Source organism: Heptranchias perlo, chromosome 18 (genome assembly GCF_035084215.1).
Source record: "Heptranchias perlo isolate sHepPer1 chromosome 18, sHepPer1.hap1, whole genome shotgun sequence".
NCBI lineage: Eukaryota > Metazoa > Chordata > Chondrichthyes > Hexanchiformes > Hexanchidae > Heptranchias > Heptranchias perlo.
This window is the reverse complement of record NC_090342.1, coordinates 28698197-28723818: the sequence shown is the minus strand read 5'-3', so window position 1 is coordinate 28723818 and position 25622 is coordinate 28698197. Positions and strand designations below refer to the sequence as shown.

Below are 25622 nucleotides of genomic sequence, written 5' to 3'. Positions count from 1 at the left end.
TCATTGGGCAGGCAATGTGGTTTCTCCACCCAGCACCTGCCTGATACATGCCAGAGAGGAAAATTGCCCCCACATTGAGATAATAAATCTCTTCTGGGCTGTGTATGGCACAAGTTGGGCACAAGGGCAACATGGGTGCTGTTGATGACGCACTGGATTCTGGGAAAACAGCAGTTCTGTAGAACATCTGTATCCCTCTTATGTTGTTATGGTTACTGGCTCTGCCGAATATGCATTTGTGACCTCTTTGATACATGTATGGTTAACAAACTGACTAATAGAATCATAGATAGAATCATAGAAGTTTACAACATGGAAACAGGCCCTTCGGCCCAACATGTCCATGTCGCCCAGTTTATATCACTAAGCTAGTCCCAATTGCCTGCACTTGGCCCATATCCCTCTATACCCATCTTACCCATGTAACTGTCCAAATGCTTTTTAAAAGACAAAATTGTACCCATCTCTACTACTGCCTCTGGCAGCTCGTTCCAGACACTCACCACCCTTTGAGTGAAAAAAATTGCCCCTCTGGACCCTTTTGTATCTCTCCCCTCTCACCTTAAATCTATGCCCCCTCGTTATAGACTCCCCTACCTTTGGGAAAAGATTTTGACTATCTACCTTATCTATGCCCCTCATTATTTTATAGACTTCTATAAGATCACCCCTAAACCTCCTACTCTCCAGGGAAAAAAGTCTCAGTCTATCCAACCTCTCCCTGTAAGTCAAACCATCAAGTCCCGGTAGCATCCTAGTAAATCTTTTCTGCACTCTTTCTAGTTTAATAATATCCTTTCTATAATAGGGTGACCAGAACTGTACACAGTATGGTGCAGATGTCCACAATGCTAATCTGGAACTGGTCTACTGTATAAAGATTCAGGGTCACGCTGACTTTGACGGCCACTGGCAGCACTGTACGAAGGTTACATTTTGTCTGAAGTTTTTCCTGAAGGAAATGGCAATTTACTAATGGTAGATTTACTGATTTGAAATATTCCCGAAGGAGATGCTCCCTTTTTAAAGCATGGCCTTTGTAATTACTTTAAGCTATCAAATATTGATGTCAACACTTGTATAGAAGATTGGATTATCTGGAATAGGCCGGATAAACTCAATTTTCATGAACTACATTCCTAATGGTCAACTGGTATGAAAATAATTAAACATTGGTTCAGTAAGCAATTTCAATATGGCTACCCTGGTTTCCAGAATATCTTACTAATTGACTGTGAATGTTAAAAAAAAGAACTGGTGAAATGCTCATAACTACAGATCATTTTTTAATTCACTGCTCATACTCTACTTAAGAGATCAGGCTGATCTGCCTTTGAGCCATATTTCCCACGAGTCCATCTCATTTAAAAAAAAATGTTTTTTCCTTTTTGCTCTTACCTTTGCCCGTGCCATCATCATCACAAACAGGGAAAAAAATCAGAAGGTGCATTGTTCAGTAAGATCACTTGTCCTCTACCTCTCCTCTCATACTCAATTTGCCAATTGTCAGTGGCGTGGGAAAGTTAGGTCCAGTAATTTGGTATTTGGGCTGCATTTATTATGGGCAACCATTTTAATATCAGTCCTGTCATATATAATGAAACTTTCCATGGCAATTTCTCATGATTTTTTAATGAGTCTCTTGTTTTTTCCCAGGTGGATGGATGAAAGTATGATCCAAGATATCACCCCCAAACTGATAGGAGACCGTCCAAACACATACACCTATACAAAGGCACTAGCAGAGTATGTGGTCCAGCAAGAGAGTGCAGATCTGAATATTGCCATTATCAGGCCTTCTATTGTTGGAGCAAGTTGGCAGGAGCCGTTCCCAGTAAGTCATTTTGTTTTAATGCAATGTAGTTTATCATCCTGTTGCTTCCCTTTTAACTCTGTGTGGCTCTTAGTACAAATGCTATTTATAATCTCAGTTGTTGATGCACTGGATGGACATTAGTAGAGGAGACCATTCAGTTGGGGGAAGTAAGAGGAGAGGCACATTAAAATGAGTGAGAGTAATGCTTCTGCCGTACTCAGTTCATTCATAACCAGTCCCTGCTATCATATCTATAGAAGCAGGTGTACTGACATGGAGGCCATTTTGACACTAGAGGTGAGACAGGGATCATCTATCAAATCACCAGCTGCTTCTTTGTGCGGGAGTGTGAGAGAGGTGATAAAAGAGCTTCTCTGAATGTGGGAGCAATATTCAAGCCTTGGTTGGACTTGTGCTTTATGGAGAGCTAGGAGTTTTTGAAAGAGGAATCAGACCCTTTGGAGGTGCATTTAACAATGGAGGCAATGTGGGAATTAGCTGACTCTAGCCTGATGTCTCTCTTCAAGGTGATACTTGTTCAGATCTTCTAGTTTCTTGGCTATGATCACATTGTCGGCTGCATTGCAATCAAACTGGAACTTATCTGGTCTGTTAAAATACATATGGCACAAATATTGTTAGGGTAGTGACTTAATGTCCTTGACTGCTGACGTGTTCCCCGACTGGGAGGGAACCCTCCTGTCTGGCGATTGTTGCGCGGTGTCCGTTCATCCGTTGTCGCAGTGTCTGCATGGTCTCGCCAATGTACCATGCTCCGGGGCATCCTTTCCTGCAACGTATGAGGTAGACAACGTTGGCCGAGTCACAGGAGTATGAACCATGTACCTGGTGGGTGGTGTCCTCTCGTGTGATGGTGGTATCTGTGTCGATGATCTGGCATGTCTTGCAGAGGTTGCCGTGGCAGGGTTGTGTGGTGTCGTGGACACTGTTCTCCTGAAAGCTGGGTAATTTGCTGCGAACGATGGTCTGTTTGAGGTTGGGTGGCTGTTTGAAGGCGAGTAGTGGAGGTGTGGGGATGGCCTTAGCGAGGTGTTCGCCGTCATCGATGACATGTTGAAGGCTGCGGAGAATATGGCGTAGTTTCTCCGCTCCGGGGAAGTACTGGACGAAGAAGGGTACTCTGTTGGTTGCGTCCCGTGTTAGTCTTCTGAGGAGGTCTATGCGATTTTTCGCTGTGGCCCGTCTGAACTGTCGATCGACGAGTCGAGCGTCATATCCCGTTCTTACGAGGGCGTCTTTCAGCGTCTGTAGGTGTCCATCGCGTTCCTCCTCGTCTGAGCAGATCCTGTGTATTCGCAGGGCCTGTCCATAGTGGATGGCCTCTTTGACATGGTTAGGGTGGAAGCTGGAAAAGTGGAGCATCGTGAGGTTGTCCGTGGGCTTGCGGTAGAGTGAGGTGCTGAGGTGCCCGTCTTTGAAGACGTCAGGAAGCAATGTGGCCACTATTGGCACAGGGACAAATTTTGAGCACACTACCGGATGTTGAAGCAGAAGTCATGATGGAGTGGATGAGCCATTGCTCATGTTGTGAACTGAGCCTACACATCTTTGTGATGGACAGTGTCTGACCCATTGCCTCATCCAGTTCCTAGTTTTTCAATGAAATGGTGGAGAGTCATGAACCTAACAGATCCTGAAGATTGCATGTTCTGGGCTACAAAGCATGGAAAATGATTGAGCACAAATTTTGATTGAGAACAAGTAATGGAACTGAGGAAGAACAGAAGATGTGACAGGAGTCAGCTTCTCCTAAACAAACTCAGATGGAAACTCTCACCTGTGCCAACTCCTGTTCCCCTGCATTGAAGATATTAATTCTCTGAAATGACCTTTGTCACCTATTCCAAACATGAAGGGAATATCACATACTGAATATCACATACTGTAATAAGAGAAAGAGATGAGGAGAAAGAGAGGGAAGAAATGGATGGAGGCAAGGATATAGGAAATGAAGAATGAGAAAGAGAAAGCGAGAAATAGAGAGAATGAAAGAAAGGTAATGAAAGTGGGAAAAGATGAATGAGAGAGATTTGGAGAGAAAGGGAATGAAAGAGGGAAATGAGTAGCAGAAGGACACAAGCCTGTGTAATTCAGATTTCAAGTAAATAGTTGGAAACAAAACATTTCAAAAGAGACACTGATGGGCTGGGTTTTCAAATTACTTGCACGTATACTTGTAGTTACAGTGAGAATATTGGTGATAATACGCACTATCAGGGTACGTCCCAATATGCATTCTTGGTGGATGAGGCTCTCCATTGCGGTGCAATTTCGTAAAATTGGCCCTTATATTTAAAATTTGTGGCTCTTTGTTTGTATACAATTTATTTTTCTGGCTCTTAAGCCTTGAAAAGTCTAATATAGTCCCTAGAGAACTCTGCACATTTGGTCTGCCTCACAAAGAAATCTCACCCTCATTTATGTGTCTGATTCCACATATGATCCTATCTCTAATCAAAGATTCATACAACTACCCAAATTTACAGTTGTTTGCTAAAATTGCCAGTTCATAGAACAACTGGAGAAGTAGATCAATCTCCTGACTGCAGGTTAAAAAAAACTGTATTGTTCAACTGTATTCTGTTTTCTTGGGGTTACATTGGCTGGACTATGTTCTCTGGGCGTCCAATAAACTGCATGGTGCTATGTAACTCTCTGCCCTGAGTATTTATTAGACACAAAAACATTTTAACTTTTATTTTTACATTTCTGTCAGCCATTGTGAGTTTCTTTTTTAAAAAAAGTTATAGTTCCCCTTTCCTGTGATTCCAGACCTGAGGTAAGCACTTTGCCATAATTTCTAACTTCTACTGGCTTTATCTGCTCCACCGCATGCTCTGCACATACCAACTGGGTTCTGATGCTTTCATCAAGTTTATCACAAAACTGACTTTTTTTCTTAATTCTGCCAAACATCTGTGGCAGTCAATGGTTCTAAGCAAGTTTTGGACTGCTTTCCGCAGCTAAGAAGCAACAGAAGTCAGTTTTCAAACATCAGAGGCATTTACATCATTAAAGCGAGCCTCAGTATCTTGAAAGTTTCCTTCTTCTGGTCCTCTTTTGTTCTTCTTTTCCTCTTTTGTTCTTCTTTACTGACTTTTTGTTCTCTTTCTGGCCACAGTGGGCTCCGCATTGTGTTGTCTGGTTAATGAGAAGGGGCAGGGTGAACAGTATTCATGCTGAGTTCCTAAAAGCTGCTCTAGGCGAGGGGGTAGGGTCACGACAGTGATCTTGGAGGAAAGTATTAAGAACTTGTAGCTGCCCATTTGAAGCTGGTGAATGGGATTCTGTTTGAGGCACACATACTCTTGGCGTTCCAGAGTGCATCTGTGGTTTCATGGGAAAGGGAATCCTAGTGAGATTGGAAACTACTGAAGGATCTTGCTGATACTTGTGGCTTTTAATTTGTTCTTCAGGTTGTTGCAGCCCATATATCGGATGCTTTGGAAGTTCACTGAGTAATCAGAAAGGACCGTGCACTTGTGAGAAATCTATAGGGCAAGTTGTGATTTTACATCAGATCACAGAGTGTTGTAAGGCTCAAAAGAACCACACTTGCATTGCTTTCATCACGTTTCTAAGGCTTTCAACCGAGTAATTCATACAACCTTCATTGGAAGCATGGCCAAAACTTGAATTTTGTCCGGGATTTGTATTCCATTCCATTATGTGTGCACGGGTACACGCGAGAAAGAAGTGAGACAAGGGGGGTGATTTTAACCCCCAAGAATGGGTGGGTTGGGGGTGGGTGGAAGTTGAAAATAGTTGCTTTTTTGGGTTGCGATCGCAAAATTTTCGGACTTTGCATTCCTGTTGGGAAGACTGTACTTTTACGCACCCAAGTTAAACCCGGAAATAAAGCTGGGTTGCGGTCGAGACCCAAAAAACAACTTGAAAAAGGATAAAGGGCACTTTTATCTTCCTTGTCTCTTTTCAATGACGGGTTGAGCTTGTGGTATCTAAGACATGTGTCTGGACGTCTTCTTTCATGCTTCAAAACTGTTAGGCATACAATGGAAGGCCCATGTGTGGGACCAAGGACCAAGTGATGAGATAGATTTGTGTCAAAGGTTTAAATTACTAAACCTGAAGCAAGATCAAAATATTTTTCTCTACCAGGTGAATATGTGGAACAGGAAAAACAGTGCAAGTGCACTGATTAACTCCTTCAAAAAGGAGCTGGATAAATATCTAGGGATAGGTACAGATTGGTTACTATGCAGTTATGGCTTGGGAGGGGAGGGGTGTTGTCTGTGAAGGACAATGTTAATGGTTGAATATTGAAGATGTGGGAATGAATGAATATTCTGAAGCACTGCTTGCTTGCCTTTCACCTTTTGTCATTGCATGGTTTATGTACTTAAACAATATTACTGTGTTGTAGTAATATAAAAATAGGCTTCTTCTCTGCATGTTCGTAGATATTCCTGATCACAATTTCTAATATTGTAAATTATGAAGTAATATATAAGTAAAATGCATAGAACCACAGAACTCTTTTTTCTATATATCATTGTTTGACTTTTGCCTCACTGGTGAGGAAGAAGTATCAACAAGAAGGAAAAAGTATGATAGTTCAAGTTTGGAGTTAAAACTGGTACAATTCTATGTGAGCTCCTCTGTTAACTTACAGAGCATATGTGGCTGTGAACTCACTATTCTCTGGTAGAGAATAGTGAGAGATTGAGGGTAATTCTGGTATATTTCTGATAAGCCCCAATACATACTCGGTGAGATGGAATAAGATACACTTTACATAAGAACATAAGAAATAGGATCAGGAGTAGGCCATACGGCCCCTCAAGCCTGCTCCGCCATTCAATAAGATCATGGCTGATCTCCTACCTCAACCCCACTTTCCCGCCCTATCCTCATATCCCTTGATTCCCTTAGTGTCCGAATATCCATCGATCTCAGTCCTGAATATACTCAACGATTGAACATCCACAGCTCTCGGGTAGAGAATTCCAAAGATTCACAACCCTCTGAGTGAAGAAATGTTTCCTCATCTCAGTCCTAAATGGCTGATCTCTTATCTTGAGACTATGACCCCTAGTTCTAGACTCTTCAGCAAGGGGAAACAGCCTCTCAGCATCTATCCTGTCAAGCCCTCTAAGAAATTTATATGTTTCAATGAGATCACCTCTCATTCTACTAAACTCCAGAGAATATAGGCCCATTCCACTCAATTTCTCATAGGACAACCCTCTTATCCCAGGAATCAATCGAGTGAACCTTTGTTGCACCCCCTCTACGGCAAGTATATCCTTCCTTAGTTAAGGAGACCAAAACTGTACACAGTACGCCAGATGTGGTCTCACCAGAGCCCTACATAATTGCAGCAAGACCTCCTTACTCTTATACTCCAACCCCTTTGCAATAAAGGCTAACACACCATTTGCTTTCCTAATTGCTTGCTGTATCTGCATGTTAACTTTTTGTGATTCATGTACAAGGACACCCAAATCCGTCTGACTACCAACATTTCTTAGTCTCTCACCTTTAAAAAATATTCTGCTTTTCTAGTCTTCCTACCAAAGTGGATAATTTCACATTTCCCCTCATTGTACTCCATCTGCCACCTTCTCGCCCACTCACTTAACCTGTCCATATCCCTTTGCAGCCTTTTTGCATCCTCCTCACAGCTTACTTTCCCACCTAGTTTTATATCGTCAGCAAACTTCGATACATTATACTCAGTACCCTCACCTAAGTCATTGATATATATTGTAAACAGCTGAGGCCCAAGCACTGACCCTTGCGGCAAACCCAATGGTTACAACCTGCCAACCCAAAAATGACCCGTTTATTTCTACTCTCTGTTTTCTGTCCGTTAATCAATCCTCAATCCATGCTAAAATATTACCCCAAATCCCATGAGCCTTAATCTTGTGTAACAACCTTTTGTGTGGCACCTTATCAAATGCCTTTTGAAAATCCAAATATACAACATCCACTGGTTCCCCCTCATCTACCCTGATAGTTACACCCTCAAAAAATTCTAATAGATTTGTCAAACACGATTTCCCTTTCATAAAACCATGTTGTCTCTGCCTAATCAGATTATGCTTTTCTAAGTTCCCTTTTACTACGCCCTTAATAATAGATTACAGCATTTTCCCTACTACTGATATCAGGCTATCTGGCCTATAGGTCCCTGTTTTCTCTCTCCCTCCTTTCTTGAATAGCGAGGTTACGTTTGTTACCTTCCAATCCACAGGGACCGTTCTAGAATCTAGGGAATTCTGGAAGATCAAAACCAATGCATCCACTATCTCTGCAACCACCTCTTTTAAAACCCTAGGATGTAGGCCATCAGGTCCAGGGGATTTATCAGCTTTTAGTCCCATTAATTTCTCCAGTACTTTTTCTTTATTAACCTTAATTACTTTAAGTTCCTCACTTTCATTAGACCCTTGGTTCCCCAGTATTTCCGGTATGTTTTTTGTGTCTTCTACTATGAAGACAGATACAAAATATTTGTTTAACGTCTCTGCCATTTCCTTATTCCCCATTATAATTTCTTCTGTCTCTACCTCTAAGGGACCCATGTTTACTTTCGCCAATATCTTCCCTTTTACATACTTGTAGAAGCTCTTACAATCTGTTTTTATATTTCCTGCTAGTTTACTTCCATATTCAATTTTCTCCCTCTTTATCAATTTCTTGGTCATCCTTTGCTGATTTCGAAAACCCTCCCAATCCTGAGGCTTACTACTCTTTTTGGCAACATTGTAAACATCTTCTTCTTTTAATCTAATGCTATCCGTAACTTCTCTAGTTAGGCATGATTGAATCATTTTTCCCGTGGAGTTTTTATTCCTCGAGGAATGTATATTCATTGAGAATTATGAATTATTTCTTTAAATGTTCACCATTGCTTATCTACCGTCATATCTTTTAATCTAATTTCCCAATCTATCTTAGCCAACTCATCCCCTCATACCTACGTAATTGGCTTTGTTTACCTCATTTGAAGATGGCCTCAGATTACCTCTACTTAGATTGCTTAGCTATGATATTATCGAATGAATGTAACATGATCTTTTGTCCAACCTTAATATCATGCAATTTTCATTAAAGTTGTTTCTAAAAACATTTTTGCTAATAACCCCAAACAGTCCAGTACCCAAACCTAGATCATGTTCATCTGAATCTCATTTACTCCAATGAAAAAAGTGATTTAATTCTACCTTCATAACGTCTTAGAAATGTATATGGATAGAAGCTGAAGAGTGAAGAGGAGATATAAATATTTATATGGGAACTGCATACCTGTTAAATATTTCTAAAACCACATTTACAAATTGTCCTGTACGTTTCATCCCTTGAAAACTGAAATATGTTTTCGGTCTTCAGCATGCCCACATCTTGCTTTTAAGATCACATCTGCAGAATCAATTTGCTGTAAATTTTTTATAACGTATGTTCCAAAGTGCAATGCAAATGGAATCTCAAAGGAGATTTCTTCCTGCTTATAATGCTGATACATGCCTTACTTTCGAAGGAAGAGTATAATCTGACTTTCTGTTACTAATGTAGTGAAGTGTGGAAACCTGTCTGTAAAGAACTCCTTGCTGATCACAGTAAAATCAACTGCAGACTGTAAAGTCATGAATTAAAAAACTAACTGTGGCTTTTTTTATTAAATAGGGTTGGATCGACAACTTCAATGGACCAAGTGGGCTTTTCATTGCTGTATGTAAAATATCTTTTTATTTGTGTTTTCTTATCAGTAAATAAATCTTTCTCAGAAATTGTTGAATTTATTGGTATGACATACAGTGGGGCTGATTTTCCTGGGCTCCTCGTGCCTAAGTGCTAAACAGCGCTCCCGAAGTGCACTTCACCTGTCCAGCCCGGGGATCGCTTCAATGTCATGTCCTGGGCCACTTAAATAACTTGGGGCAGCCCCAGCACAGACCTGTCCCCTGGTCAGGCCTAGCACCAGCAGTAGGGTCTGAAAATTCAGGGGGCAGCTCTGTGGTGGGATCTTCAACCTGCCTCTGGGACCCCCGCAGACCCTCCAGTTGTTAGGGGTCAGGGAGAAAACCATATTGCCAGCTTTTTCTGGGCACCCCTATGCATGGGTGGCTACAGGCTTAGCACCTGGAAAAAGAAACGGTAGGCCAGAAATGCCACCTTATTAACATTGCTCCGCCTTCTTCGGGCATGGGCCAGACTCCTGCCCTGCAAGAAAGCCCCAGGTATCCCAGGGCAGTGTTAACGGATTGAAGACTCAGTCATCTGGGTCTCTGCTCCTTTAGCCTCAACCTTGGGCATTGAGAATACTCAGTTCCTGGGTGCAAGGGCTAGGAAAATCAGCCCTCTGTATGTGCTGTGTTACGCAGTCACAGTTAATGGGAACATTGAACCAGAAGGAACATTTCTCAGATACAGATTGCTTCACTATCAATTCTTTGTCATCTAGGAATTCACTCCCAGAACTTCAATCTCGATTGGTTCTGGAAATCACATTTGTTTTTCATCCTGCTGCCATTGGGGCTGCAGCCCATATAGCCTCCTGAACCTGCCTTGTATAAAAGCCCATGTAGCCTCCTGCACCTGCCTTGTATAAAAGCCCATGTAGCCTCCTGCACCTGCCTTGTATAAAAGCCCAGGATCTGTGCAATAGCTAGTTCTTTATTTACCAGCTTCGAGAAGGATATCAAGTTTATGGAGCATGTGTGTTTAAAATCAAAAGTTTTAGTGAGGGCTGGGCAAACATTCAGCTGAAGATCCACGAGGATCGGTAGCTGTCGGTATTTTGAAGCATCTATACATGGGGAAGGGATTTGAAGAACTTAGAAGATGCCGGTTCAAAGCCAAACAGGGATGTTCTGCTTTAATACAGTAAGGATGTCATTGAGGAAGAAAGGAGAGGGCAGGAAGCTTTCAAAGCTTGATTATGGTAGCCCGATTCTGGTCTATGTTTGGTCCATGAGATCTAAACTGTAGTTAAGCTCCTGAGTTATAATTAAATCTTTGAAGTAAATTGGGGACAGCTCTGGGTGGGGCAAAACGGGCCCATATTTCAGGGTCAGGGGCCTTTGTATATTAATGGCTGATTCCTGCATCATTTATGGCACAACTGGGGCATTGCCTCAGGTGGGTGGGGGGTGGGGGGAATGGGATTTGGCAGCTGGCCCTGGTCATAGAACTGTGAGCCGGTCCAAAGATTTAAATAGCATTTGTTCCATTTGGTGAATAGGCTGGTTTCTGCAATCATTTACAGTAGGTAATAGTCTTTTAAATTACCTGCCTGCAACGCCATCGCAAAACATCCAGTGTTGATATGGGTGCAAATACTGATATTATACCATGATGTAATGCCTGCATTTACATAGACCCACTGACTTGTAGGTGGGCATATTATGAAACATTGTGGGTGGAAAAAGAAGGGGTAGACATGTCACAATTGGTCCGCCCCTAAATATGCCCCCACCTGTACAGAATATGCTGTTTTTACACTCAAAAACACAATGAAAAACAGTAGTAAAGAAATCATTATTCCTACCTCCCTGAACAGGAACACATTTGTTATCCAAAATAACATTTTCCTCCATGAAACCGTATCTCGACGATACTTTGAATGTTGTCCGAGCTCAGCATAGCCAGTAACACCGTCACCCTCCTGGTTAAAGAATCATATTTCTGGAGTAAATCGGTATACTATTCCAGAGGCTTCCTGCCCTCTGAATTAAGCCAAATGAATCTGTTTTAGCATGCCAATCCACTAAACATGCAGCGTACCTTCCCGTGATTGATCAGGGAAATGGCAATCATTCTCAACTCCCCCTCCCACCAGGTGCTCCTAACTCCCTCGCCTCATGAGCAGAAAGTCGGGTCTGGGAGTGCAGCAAACTTGTTTCTCATCCTCCCCACTCCTTGAGCAGAAATTTGGGGCTGATCAGTAAGGCATAGAACCCTCATTCCCACTAAGCAGAAGGTCGAGGCATGGGAGCAACCCAAACCAGGAGACCTCCTCTCCACCACCCCCCCCAACCCCCCCCCCCCCCGCTTCCTCCACTGAGGAAGAAGACATGGAAAGAGAGGAGGCTAGAGTGCATTCTCCCCTCTCCACCCAACTAATCAGATAATCTGACCTCGGGTAAATGTAGGCTGCACAGCCCCCCTCCCTCCGTGAGAACAAAATCTAGAGAGTTTGCCTCCTTATGCCTTCTCTCCGCCTATCCCGTTGCCTTTCCTGATTACCCCCCTCCTCCATCCCCTCTTGTTGCCCCGTCCTGTTCCTATGTCCTCACTCATCCTTTCCCCATTACCATTCACCATCCTCTGCCCATCCCCTCCCCTCCCCTTTCTCATTTTCTGCCTCTCCCTCTTCCAACCATACATTGGTCCAGTTATCCCCCAAACCTCTAATCCTGCTTGATCTGACCTGCACTTGGTCTTGATTTCCTGTGCGCATTGTTATGGGAGACCAACTGGTATTCTGGAATATCTGCAGTGATTGTTTGAGATGGATCAAAAGCCCAGTTTTATTTGAGTGCATGTGGCCACTGTGGCCTTTCATAGACTATTACTGTCTGGTCCAGTAGGTTCTCATACTTTGTGTTTCATGTTACGTGAGTTATATGCTTCTAAATAGACCTCTCATTCCTATTGGGACCTTAATCCTTAATAAATTAACAGATCCACTGTTCAAAATTCTTTGAACGTGTGATTTTAAGCTTCTTACCTGTAAGAAACCATTAATAGCATTAGCTTCAACCATAGAGTTAGTGAACCACTGGCTGTAGATGTGGATCAGCCCTATTTGACATAGTTTAAGGATAGAGTTTTCTTGGAGTCACCCAGAATTTTTTCCCAAGGTCGTCTCACTGTTCGATTTGGGTCAGGAGATTATTATGTCTTTTTACCCACTTCCCCATCAATTGAATGAGGACCATAGATTTCACGTAGATGTGAACAATATTTAACAGATATTACTCTTCAAATTTGGCCAACACCATGTACAATGTTTTCGGTAGATATGTTATGGGAGCAGGATTGGGACGTCCCAGTTACCATCACCCGCCTCCTGAATTGAACTGCTTTGGTATTACATCTATGGTGCATGAGGAATACATAGATGATGAAGAATCTATCTTGTAGGTTCTTTCTCTTCCTTGTCTTCCCTCACATACCATAGGAACAGGAGTAGGCCGTTTAGCCCCTCGAGCCTCTGCCGCTATTCAATGAAATCATGGCTGATCTGTGATCTAACTCCATATACCTGTCTTAACCCCATATCCCTTAATACCTTTGATTAACAAAATTCTATCAATCTCAGATTTAAAATTAACAATTGAGCTAGCAGTAAACTGCCATTTGCAGAAGAGAGTTCCAAACTTCTACCACCCTTTGTGTGTAGAAGTGTTTCCTAACTTCACTCCTGAAAGTCTTAGCTCTAATTTTTAGGCCATGTCCCCTACTCCTAGACTCCCCAACCAGCGAAATAGTTTCTCTCTATCCACCCTATCAGTTCCCCTTAATATCTTGAAAACTTCGATCAAATCACCCCTTAATCTTCTAAAAGTATACTACCCTAGTTCGTGTAATCTCGCCTCATAATTTAACCCTCAGAATCCAGGTATCATTCTAGTAAATCTAAGCTGCACTCTCTCCAAGGCCAATATATCCTTCCTAAGGTGCGGTGCCCAGAACTGAACACAGTCCTCCAGGTGTGGTCTAACCAGGGCTTTGTATAGCTGTAGCATAACTTCTATCCCCTTGTATTCTAGTCCACTAGATATAAAAGCCAGCATTCCATTAGCCTTTTTGATTATTTTCTGTACCTGTCCATGATATTTTAATGATCTATGTACATGGACCCCTAAGTCTCTTTGGACCTCCAATGTCTCAAGCTTTTCACCATTTAGAAAGTACTCTAATCTATCCTTTTTAGGTCCAAAGTGGATGACCTCACACTTGCCTACATTGGAATCCATTTGCCTCAGTTTTGCCCATTCACTTAATATCTGTCTGTAATTTTATGCCTCCATCTACACTGCTTACAATGCTTATCTTTGTGTCATCGGCAAACGTGGATATGTGGCTCTCCATCCCGTTATCTAAGTCATTAATAAATACAGTGAATAGTTGAGGCCCCAACACAAATCCCTGCGGGACACCACTAGTCACTTCCTGCCAATTTGAGTACCTACCATAATTCATCCTGAACATCCCCTCAAGTCACCCTGGGTCAGTGTTGTTTTATGCTTAGGGAGTATTGAAGGATGGTAATTTTAGGTCAAAAGGAACCACACCATTGCACCAGTCATGGTCCTTTATACAAGTTTGGAACAGGAAAGGAAAAGGGGCTGAAGGGATACAGGAATCTGGTGGGTAAATGTGATTAGGTTTATTTGCTCGCATGGAGGGTAAACATTGGCACGGACTGGTTGGGCTGAATAACCTGTTTCCATGTCATAACTTCTATGTATTGTTCCAGTGACATTATTATTAAAAATAAACATAATTCCCCATAACCAATCAACATTGAATAGTTTGCTACTATGTGAGGGATGCTATCGTTCAAAGAATGACAAAGACCATATGCAACAAGTAATCTTACTTCCCAGAGGAAGACTATCCTGGTTTATGAGAAATGTTTAGATTGTGGGTTGCTGGTATATAGACATGGTTCGCAGGTAATGCTGCAAGTAAACTATTATATTACCAAATTTAAGAAAAAATGTGGAAAACCAGTGTGCATTAAACATTAATTTATACTTATCATTAATTCATTTGAGTCTACCAAACCCCTCAAATGCTTTGTTCCCTTCTTTCATCACCAAACATGATCTTTTAGGAAATATCAGCCTGGATTTTCCTCTGCTATCTTACACCAAATTAGGTAGTGTAGCGACTGAAACAGCGGGGAAAATAAGATGACAAGGCCTACTGCGACCTCCCTGCCCCGCCCTTAATTTTCATGCCCCCACCTCCACCGGGACCGGCGTTGGCAGCTCCTTCCGCTGCGTGCAAATGCCAGCAGAGAAGTAGAGCTCGGGTTATGTGCCCATTTCTCTTCAATCCACCCCTTACTGCCAATCCCTGGCACTGCCAGGAGCAGCTTGGCAGTAGTCCCTGGAATAGTGTGTGGAAGAAGTCTCAAGGTGGAGAGAAAGGAACCTAGTAGTTGCTTTCTCCCCCTCCAATTCGGCCTCAAACACCTAAGAAATAAGGAACATAAGAACATAAGAAATAGGAGCAGGAGTAGGCCATACAGCCCCTTGAGCCTGTTCCACCATTCACTAAGATCGTGACTGATCTTCGACCTCAACTCCACTTTTCCGCCCGATCTCCATATCACTTGATTCCCCTAGAGTCCAAAAATCTATCCATCTCAGCCTTGAATATATTCAATGACTCAGCATCCACAGCCCTCTAGGGTAGAGAATTCCAAAGATTCACAACCCTCTGCATGAAGAAATTCCTCCTCATCTCAGTCTTGAATGGCCGACCCCATATCCTGCGATTATGCCCCCTAGTTCTTGATTCTCTAGCCAGGGGAAACAATCTCTCAGCATTTACCCTGTCAAGCCCCCTTTGTCGGCCCTGGTATCACTTTAGCTAAATTTTTCTCTTGGGGTTCTGTTACCTCTTTGAGTGATCTCCTGCCTCTATATCTTTTGCAGCAGCAGTCCCACTACAGTACTTGCAGGAGTACAGGAGTTGGGGCAGTAGATGGAAGCCCCACCCTAACCCTGTAGGGGCATATTAGGGGAAATCCAGCCCATCATGTGTAGATAAGATGGTTTTTGCTATTACATCAACTTTGTCTAGGTATTCACACTCAAAATGGAAACTCTATTCAGTGGGAAAATCATAACAAAGTGGTAGCACCTCATTCTAAATATGATAATTGAGGGATAGCATTAACCAGTACGCATGCAACCTCCTAGAGTAATAGTTACTGGCAAAAGAAGGAAACTAACATCTGGGGGCTTTGGTGATTCATTTGTATTAATGGTTAGTCCTCATTTAGTCTGGAGTATCCCTTTAATACAGAAGCAATAGTCAGAGTTTAATGTATGTATAGTTCAGGAGTGACCAAAGCTGCAGGTGAGAGCTGATTAGGAAGAAAGTGATGGGTTGAAAGTTCATCTCTGGTTGCTGTGAGGATCCAAAGGAAAGTGAGCTTGAAGATAGAATCAATCCAATTCCAAGTTGGTGAAAGTCCACAGCACAAAACTTTCCATAACCTCACCGTATTTTCATAGAGGACACATAGATTGCTGTTGTGGGAAATGAAATGTCGTGCTGGTACAGTAAGGGTGTTCTTCTGAGATTAGAGTTATTGGTGTTATATTGGCACATTTTTGAGGCAGATTAGAGGACTCTTGCCCATATTATATTTGATACTGCTAGATGCAATAAATTGAAAAATGATCCACTGACATTTCAAACCATATTAAGCACAAACAAATCACAGATTTATTTTCAAGTTTGACAGTCAGCTAAAACCTTCAAATGAATCCCAGTCCAGATTAATGTTTGTGATGTCACTTCCCCAGTACAGCAAGTTATGGGATTTTTTTTATCTGGGTCTCTTAAGGACGGGAGAAAGAACCTAGCATGGAGTTCCCTGCTCTCTCACTGCTCGTTTTAAGTTAATCAAGGTGCTGCTTTTCTATTGTCTACGGAGATGACTGTTCCATTAAATATTTTCTGATTTGTGATTTTGTGCTCTGTTGGTAATACTGTATATTTATAAAGTAACAATGGACAATTGTATAGGAAAGAAAGATGAGACTGTAAGGCAAGTTTTTCACTTGGCTGCCATCTTGGTTCCCTGGTTACAGTACAAGCACTGAACATTATATCATTATTTCCATCTGCTACCATTTGTCCCACTACCATTTTTTTTTTAACTATCCTGGTCTTAAACGTTAGCAGATAACTTTCCATTGTCACTGATAGCGGTGACTATGGTATCTCATTTCATGCTCAACTTTCTCATAAGTGACTCTTCACTCAGGCGTAACTATCCTCAACCAGTAACAACTTAAATTTATGACATTCATCTCAAAGAACCTCTCTCAGTGCCTGACAAGGGAAAATATGCGGCAAAGCTGTTGGGGATTTGAAAAGGAGGATGAGGACCCTGAAATCTATTCACTGTGACACAAGCTGCCAGTGGAGCTTGGAGACAATGGCGATGATGGTTAAATGGATTAACTGAAGTTTGTGGGATGGTCAGTGTGGAAGGTATTTAAGAAATTAATCTTTAAGATGATGAAGGCACAGCTAAGGGTTTAAGCACTGGTGGAGCTGAGCTAGGGGATTAGGCAGGAAATGTTCCAGAGTTGGAAAAGAGTAGTCTTGATGATGCACTAGTGTGGTGTTCAGCTTAGGGCAGAATGCAACACAGAAGTTTACATCACCGGATACAGCTCGAGTGGACAACTACAATGGTTGTTGGAGTTGGAACCAGAGGTTCATAGTTGCTGGCAAGAAGCAACAGAGTTGCGTCAGTTTTCTCAGAGTTTAGTTGTGGGCTGTGAACTGATGCTGATCTAGAAATTCATATCAGATAGACAGTCTGGTAGTACTACAACTGCCCTGGAGTCAGTGCTGATGGCAGAGACACTGGGATGGATGTTGTGGAAATACATGCAGAAGCTGACCATGTGCTTGTAGATGTGCTGGCAAAGGATAGCATGTAAATGATGAATAGAAGTGGACCAAGGATGGAGCCCTCTGGTACACTGGAGGTGACTGTGCAGGGTTTGGAGGAGAAACAATTTGAGATCTAGTGACTCTATTGGGACATGTAGGAGTGGAACCACAATAGCAGTGCTGTGAAGGTGGACTATGGAAAATAGGCAGTGGGTTAAAATTAAGTGATCAACAATGTCAAAGAAGGCAGAGAGGAGAATGAGGAGGGACAGTGAGCTGAGATCACAGCCACACAGGGTGTCACTGGTGGACAAATCAGAAACAAAATTGGAGGGACTCAAAAAGGGAATGGTGAGAAATGGGTGGTAACAACACATTCAAAAATCCTGGAGAGAAAAGACAGGTGATAGATGATGAGAGTTTGAGACAGTACGGAGGTTGCAGGTGGCTTTTTTAAGAAGAAGGTAATTATGGTTGTTCTAAAAGAGGTGGGGACAATGCTTTAAAATAGAGGTTCACAATGTCAGCAAGCACACGGCCAAAAAAAGAAAGCTAGATAGTCAGGTACTAAGCCAGAAAGGAGTTGAGGGATTGGGATAAGCTTCATGATGGAAAATGGCCCTATAAATTCAGCCACGCAGTGCCCATTTTTAAGATGCTAACCAGCCTACTAAGCCCCCAGTATGGCGAGCAGGATACACGCGCACATTTCTGGCCGGACATGCACCACCCACTATATTGGGAAAGGGAAAAAAAATTGTTGTGCAGTACCCACACCTAAAACAGTTGTTATGCCCTTTGCATATGCAAACAAAGGGCCTAACGCCTGTTTGAGGCCCCCCACTGCAAGATTGGTTTGCCCTGAGGCGGACTTAGCAAAACCAGACCTTGGGACTGCCTACTGCCTACAAGGTAAGTTTTTGGAATTTGCTTACCTGAATGTGGAGCCGGGGGGAGCAGGAATGTTCCTCCCAACCCCAGATTTAAAGAACGCGGGCCGCTGCTCCACCAATCTCCCTGGCCTCCGATCCCCACCTGCTAGCATTGCTAGCAGCGGCCAGATCTCAGTTTCTTCTGGCTGTTTGCGTCACGCTGCTTCCATTGAAATGAGACCCAAGGACCTCACCATTCAGGCACAGGGATTGAACCCAGCGGCCCCTACGCGCCCAAGGATGGGCACGCCCGAATATCGATCCCATAGCGTTGGGGGGTGGAGAGAGGGTTGGGGAAGAGCGAGAGGCGAGGGGCAGAGAAGACAAGTATGACTATACAGCGATCAGCTAGTGATGAAATTTGTAGTGCTGCTGAATTAAGCTGAAAGGAAAGGGCAATTTATCAGATGACTTCATACATATGGTTATTTCCATTACCGTGCAGGCAGGCAAAGGGATTCTTCGCACTATGAGAGCTACTAATGATGCAGTGGCTGATTTGATCCCTGTGGATGTAGTGGTTAATCTCACACTCGCCGCTGGCTGGTATACAGCAGTTCACAGGTGAGAGATCAGTATGGTCTACACTATATCTTGTACTCACGACACTGATTTGCCTCTGAATATCGGTTTCTTTTTCTCCATAATTTTGCTAGTGCCAATCCTCCCACCACTCATCTCCTTCCTACAACTGTTCCATTTCGAACAAAAATAAATGCAAGAATTGCTTTTGCTTTGTAGTGTTTTTGAAGCAAGTCTGAACAGTCTCAACCATTCCTGGTTTTATGTGTCTGTAGGAAGAAACTGTTTTCTAACTTGGTACAGTTGGTACTAATTTGGCATTCTCACCTAGGGAAGACTGAACTGATACAGTTTGTGAAAGGGAAGTAGAAGTAGGAGATACTTGCTTGAGGTTGCCAATTTTGAACATATTGAGGGAAGTTTTCCTCAGTTTGCTGTTGGTACTGAAATCATAAATGCTTTATAATAGAACCACTTTGGTACATACTTGCTACAAATAGCAAACGCAACAAATATTCCCCATCTGTTTGCTATTTTAAATGAAAATGTACAGTTCAGTCACTGGTTACCATTGTGTTGCAGACATGCCATTATTTTTTGGTTGGTTTCTCAAACTCCACAACTGTACAGGTGGAGGAAGAATGTAAATTTATTCTAGACCTTCAAGTATCACATGGTGTTCTGTGAGGTCTGTGTTCGGGTGTTTCTATTTACAATCAGGCGATCTCCTGGAGGAGTCAATGCCAAGTACAGTATTCAACTAAAGTGGGGTTAGAGGACAGGAGGGATAATTGAACCCACATGGGGATGTGGGGTCGATGAGGGGGATGAAATAGAAGGGAGGAAGTGAGAGGAGCGGAAGGATGGGGGAAGACGAATGGGAGAGAGAGTTGGGGAAAGGAAAGGGTAAATAGGAGGGGAGTAGGAGGAATGGAGGGGAGAAGGTAACAGAGAAGAAGTTGGGGACAGCCAGAGGAAAGGAGGAGCAGCAAACTGTCTCAGTGGCGGAAAAGTAAAGTGAGCTCGTATAGCCTCCATGGCCCTACTTCCACAACCCACTTCCCGACCCATGTGCTCACCACTGTCACTGGATCCCTGTTAGTCCAGTCAACATCATTCCCCTGGCCTTGGTCTTTCCTTTGCATATGAACCACAGAAGCTTCTAGTAATTTTAGTGCTCAAACTCCCCAACCCTTCTTAAGCCCCAGCCCCAACCCCACCCCACCCACTGAGCAGTTGAACGTGGGAAAGGATTAACGTGAGCTCTCGTTCCCTCCCTAATTTCTATTCAGTGGACGGGGGTTGTGCAGAGCTGGCCGTAGCTATCTCAGGCCCTGCCTTTGTGCTCGGGAGAGGGGGACGCGGAAAGGAGGGTAGGACGTAATTTGAATTTCAAATTTCTGCTTCGGGGAGTGGCTCTCACCTTCCCAGGGCCACGTGGGTGGGGTGGGGTTGGGGCTTAAGAAGGGTTGGGGAGTTCGAGCAGTAAAATTACTAGAAGCTTCTGTGGTTCATATGCAAAGGAAAGACCAAAGCCAAGGGAATGATGTTGACTGGACTAACAGGGATCCAGTGACAGTGGTGAGCACATGGGTCGGGAAGTGGGTTGTGGAAGTAGGGCCAAGGGAATAGGAACATAGGAGCAGGGGTCGGCCATTCAGCCCCTTGAGCCTGTTCTGCCATTCAGCCCCTCAAGCCTGTTCCACCATTCAACTAGATCATGGCTGATCTGTACCTCAACTCCATTTACCTGCCTTTGTTCCATATCCCTTGATACCTTTACCTAACAAAAATCTAGCAATCTCAGTCTTGAAAATTTCAATTGTCCCATCATCCACAGCCTTTTGGGGAACAAAATGGTGAAAAGCTGAGCTCCAGTACAGATCTATGGGGATCACCACTTGTCACATCATGCTAGTCATAGAACAAAACCTTTATCCCTACTCCCTGTCTCCTACCTCCCAACCAATACCTGACCCATAAGAACATAAAAAATAGGAGCAGGAGTAGGCCACATAGTCCCTCGAGCCTGCTCCGCCATTCGATCATGTCGCAAGGTTACCTTCAATTTCATACACTCTCATTTTTGCTAATAATCTCTTGTGCGGAACTGTATCAAATGCTTTCTGAAAGTCCATATAAACAACGTCCATAGACACTCCCCTATCCACCATGCTACTAACCTCCTCAATACTTCAACTAGATTAGTCAGGCGTGACCCACCCTTCACAAATAAATTGGTAAATTACTAGGTGTATAGTTTACTTTATAAAATAATTGTAGGCTTTTTGCAGTTGGAAAGAAAAATAAGATGGAAATGTTAGATCTTCATTTTAATGTTAGTAAAGCCTGTTGCAGTGCCACCTACAGGCATAACAAGTTCTGCATAAATTCTGCAATCCACCTAAAATTTTTAAGAATAAATTCATTCATAAATAGGACTTAGGAATTGAGGGAACAATACTTGCTAATGTGACAAGGATTCTGTAGGACTGTAGAAGGATTTAAGTAGGACGGACAGAGAGGTGACAGATTTAGTTGAATGTCGAAAAATGTGAAGTAATACTTTTTTGAAGTCAGAGTAGGGAAAGGAAATACACCTTAAAGGGTGATTTCATACAGAGCAGAGGAATAGTGGGATGTAGTGGGCAGATACACAGGGCAGATGTTTTTTTTTCTCCCCTATATAAATGCAAGTTGTTGTTGTTTGTTTACCTTTACTCTGCTGCACGTCTCAGGATCATTTGAGGCAGCCCACCCAGTATCAACGTCACTTCAAGACAACAGCATTGGACCTTACTGTTCTTTAGCTAGTGTTTTAGGGGGGGGTTACTGTGACCATACAGCTGCACTAATAATTCAAAAATTCAGATGAAAAGCTGTACTAGTTTCATCCACACTCCTAACGTCACATTTGATTGATGAATTTCTTCCTGTACTTTTTTTTAACAGACCAAAAACTACCCTTATTTACAATTGTACCACAGGAGGCATCAACCCATTTCACTGGGGAGAGATCGGTAAGATTCAGTTCAAAAATGAAAGCTATATTTAAGTATGATGCTGGTACCCACTAGGACCCAATAATCCCCCTCCCCCCGACATTGTTGCCTGATGTGTGGCCAAATACACCTTTAGATTAATAAAATTATTTGGATGTTACTATGAAGGTACCCAAACATGGGAAAATATGGAATACCATATTGGAATGTGGAATATGTTTACCAAGTCAACATCTGGGGGAACTGCTCAAGTTGCACTGTCTATCAGCTTATAAATGCATTAAAAAAACTGCTTACTGTCAGGTAGCGACTAGAGGGATTCTACCCCCCACTGCCCCGTGACACATTGCACTAAGATGAAATACATTGGCCATAGAAAAATTAAGACAAGTGAACAAGTAAATAGTGATCCGTAAAACAAGTATGAAATCTGTCCTGACAGTATGAATGAAGCTAAATCTTTCCCATAGTGCAGAAAAAAAGAAAACATCTCTTAACGGTGTTGCTCTGCACTACTGGAATTTAAGTCAAGAAGTAGTGTAGCGATACATAAAGATTTTTACTTGCCTTCAATGACTTATTTTAATTGGAGAAGTGTTGGGGTCAATTATCAAAAGTAGCGAAGCTCCAGGAAACATGGTGGAAACTTTTTGGGGGGAATTTTAACCCCCCCCCCCCCCCCAAAGACTGGCAGGAGGCAGTGTGGGGGGGGGAGGTTTAAATTCTTAAAAATTGTAAACCCGACCCCAACCCACTGTGAACGCATCAATACCGGTATAACCAGGGTAGGTGAGTAACCTATTCTCGAGAGGCGGGTCAGTAATTTTAATATGTTAATGAGGCTGCATGACTCAGATTTTGGCAGCCGTTTGGATTTAACAGCTGCGGGCCAGGTTTCCCAGGGCTCGGGAAACCCAGCAGCTAAAGGGAGGCGAGAACTACTGGATTCAGCAGGTAAGCACTGCTTGTTGGCCAGGAGGAGCAGGAGTGCTTCCCCTGGCTCCCCAGGGTAACCTGCCACGATCTGCCTCACTCCCCTTGATCTCCAGATCCCTTCCCACGATCTCCAGACCCCTTCCCCATGATCTGCCGAACCCCTCCCTGCGGTCTGATCCACCCTGCGATATCCATTGCTGACCCCCCCCCCCCCCCGCCCCGCGATCCAATGTCGACCTGTGATTCCCCCCGTGATCTCCCCAAACCCCTCCCCCCACAGTGATCTCTTTCACCTCCCCCCCCCCCACCCCCACCCAACCATCTCTCCCTCACTCACTCAACTCCAGTCCCCAGGTGCGGCCTTCAACTACAGGCCTTCCTGCCTAACAGCCAGCCAGCCTCTCAATCTGGCCAGCTGCCAGGCAGGAAACGGAGAAAAACAATTCAAATGAGGTCCTGCCGTTAAATCCGGCGGGACCTCCGCGTTCCATGTATTTCCAGGTTCTCGTTCGCTAAAAGTCGCTCCTCACCTCCCTATAAATATCGGGACCCAAGTGCCTGTAGCAGGCAATATAATGGATTGAGGGACTTGTGGTCAATATTCCCTTATTGCTAGAACTTGGCAGCAGTTGGAGCTAGCAATAAGATCCCAATTTCAGAGGCAGTCTGGCCTTTTAAGCTGTTGTAGGTATCCAATTCCTCATAAAATCCTTTGGGAACTGAGTGAAAATATTTATATTCATCAGGGTCACAGCAGGTCAGCCGGTTATTTGGAAATGTTACCCTGCTTCCATTAGGATTGGCATCGGGAGAGAGAAATCTGGGCTGGCTGGTGTACATATTTATCACAGCATGTGTTGCCGTGTCAATTCATTTGCTCTAATCATTGTAGTTGAACAAAAGCTTACAGATAGTAGAATATTTAATTTCAGAAACTTATTTTTAAAATTATTTTTCCTGTTGATCATTTTTTGTCTATTGCATGCACTAAGTCATCAGAAACTAGGACAACAGTTTAATATTAAAGATCACAAGATAGTTTTGGATAAAGAAGACCCTTTGACCCATTTGATGTCATCCTTCCAGAATACCAACCCTACTGTCTTCCCAATACTGCATCCAGCTGTTTCTTAAACAAGTTCTGTGTCCTTGCCTGAACCATGTTTCCCGGCAACCCAGTCCAGCTGTTGGTAAGCTCTATGCAAAGAAATACTTCCTTGCATCTGTCCAAAATTTGCCCTTCACAACTCTAAACCTGTGCCCTCTTGTCCTGCTGCCCTGGCATATCTGTAAGTATTGGGTTTACTTTCTCTTTCTTGCTTAGTATCTTATAAACCTCGACAAAATCCTCTCTGAAACATTTCTTTTTGAAGAAGGAAAGTCCCAGCTTATTTATACATTTCTTGACATTCATCCCTCTGAGAGATCAGCGTTATTGCTGGCTTCTGCATTGCCTCTTGTGCCTCGCTGCTCTCCTTATGTTGTGGTCACCAGTCTGTATGCAGTACTGCAGATGTAGCCTGATCTACTCTACAGCGTAACTTCTGGGGAATAGAACTGAACTATAGGGTAGTATAACTCAGTACCGTTTGCTTTATTTACTGTCACCTCATGCTCTTTGGATATGGTGAGTGACAAATCAATCTACGTATGTTTCAGTTCCCCATTGTGAAGTGGCAAGCTCCATCCTACCTATGGAGTACTTTCTACTTCCAGTATGGAGTCACTTGCATTTGCTAATATTAAATTTTATTGCCATTGATTAGCCCAAGTCCATACATTATCAAGTTCCCTTTGTAAGATGCTAGGTGAGTCACAGTCTCCCATAGCTTAGCACCATCCCATTTGTGATTTGAACTACTTTTGACTGAAACTGTAAATCCAGATTATTTATGTGTACAAGAAACAGGAGGAGCCCTGGCGCAGACTCCTGGGACAACCTGTTCAACAGCTCCCCTTTTCAACCTCGCTGTTCCTAGAATAAAGAATATAAGTTAAAAATTCAACAGAGACAAATATGCCTTTTTTGTAGGTCGCCCACTTTTAAACAAATAAAACGAACTATTTAATTGAATAAACTCTGTGTGTACAGATCTTCACAAGGCGAATCCATAAACCAATGGAGCGATTATTATTCACTTTCCTGCAGTGGCTCAATATGCTTAATGTAAAAAAAAGTCTCTATTGTACATGGGTGAAAGGCAGGTCCTGCTGAGATCTGCTCATCTCAGAGACATTGGGCACGATTTTAAAAGGGAAAAACGGGTGAGTTAGGGGCGGGGGGACAGTCAAAACCACTGTTTTTGGGAGCGGGCAGACATCCCGGCTGGAACCCGCACAGTTTTGAATGAGACTAAGGCAAATCTGTGTGCGTGTGTACAGCAGTCACCAGGAAGTCCCACCCCCACTTAAATCCGGTGGGCCGATAATTAAAGGAGCAAATGTACCTCATTGAGGTACTCAAGTTAGTCTATTTTTTGTGTATTGGATAGTTAAAAAGATTTTAACGTTGCCTGAGAGGCTTTCCCACGGCTTCCGATTCATGCCTCGTGAAACCAGGTAGGAAGGGCCGGATCAGTGAAAAATAAACTAAATAAATTAAATTAAATTTCCCATTGCAAACAAATTAAATAAACATACCTTAAAAAACAATGTTGCCTGGACCTCCCCCCTCCACTCTGATCCCGATATCTGCCCTCCGATCCCGATGTCTGATATCTTTACTCTAATCTTTGTTCCCACCCCCCCATTTCTATCTTAACTGTC

At 43.0% G+C, this 25622-nt stretch overlaps 1 protein-coding gene and 1 long non-coding RNA gene across 7 annotated transcripts in view; one reads left to right on the top strand and one right to left on the bottom strand.

Moving 5' to 3' along the window:
- LOC137334705 (uncharacterized) overlaps positions 1 to 23238 on the bottom strand; it is a 37344-nt gene extending 14106 nt beyond the window's left edge. The window contains exons 1-2 of one of the 2 annotated variants that reach the window (XR_010966210.1): positions 23190 to 23238; positions 11355 to 11471 (exon numbers count right to left, since the gene is read on the bottom strand). This is a non-coding gene — a long non-coding RNA (uncharacterized lncRNA). The remainder of the gene's footprint in view (positions 1 to 11354; positions 11472 to 23189) is intronic. The other variant, XR_010966209.1, reaches the window with a different exon arrangement.
- si:dkey-97m3.1 (fatty acyl-CoA reductase 1) overlaps positions 1 to 25622 on the top strand; it is a 187108-nt gene that overhangs the window by 143847 nt on the left and 17639 nt on the right. For all 5 annotated transcript variants that reach the window (XM_067999592.1, XM_067999589.1, XM_067999591.1 and 2 more), the window contains exons 5-8: positions 1657 to 1834; positions 9491 to 9535; positions 18842 to 18960; positions 21871 to 21938. In XM_067999592.1, coding sequence (XP_067855693.1) covers positions 1657 to 1834; positions 9491 to 9535; positions 18842 to 18960; positions 21871 to 21938 — 410 coding nt within the window. The remainder of the gene's footprint in view (positions 1 to 1656; positions 1835 to 9490; positions 9536 to 18841; positions 18961 to 21870; positions 21939 to 25622) is intronic.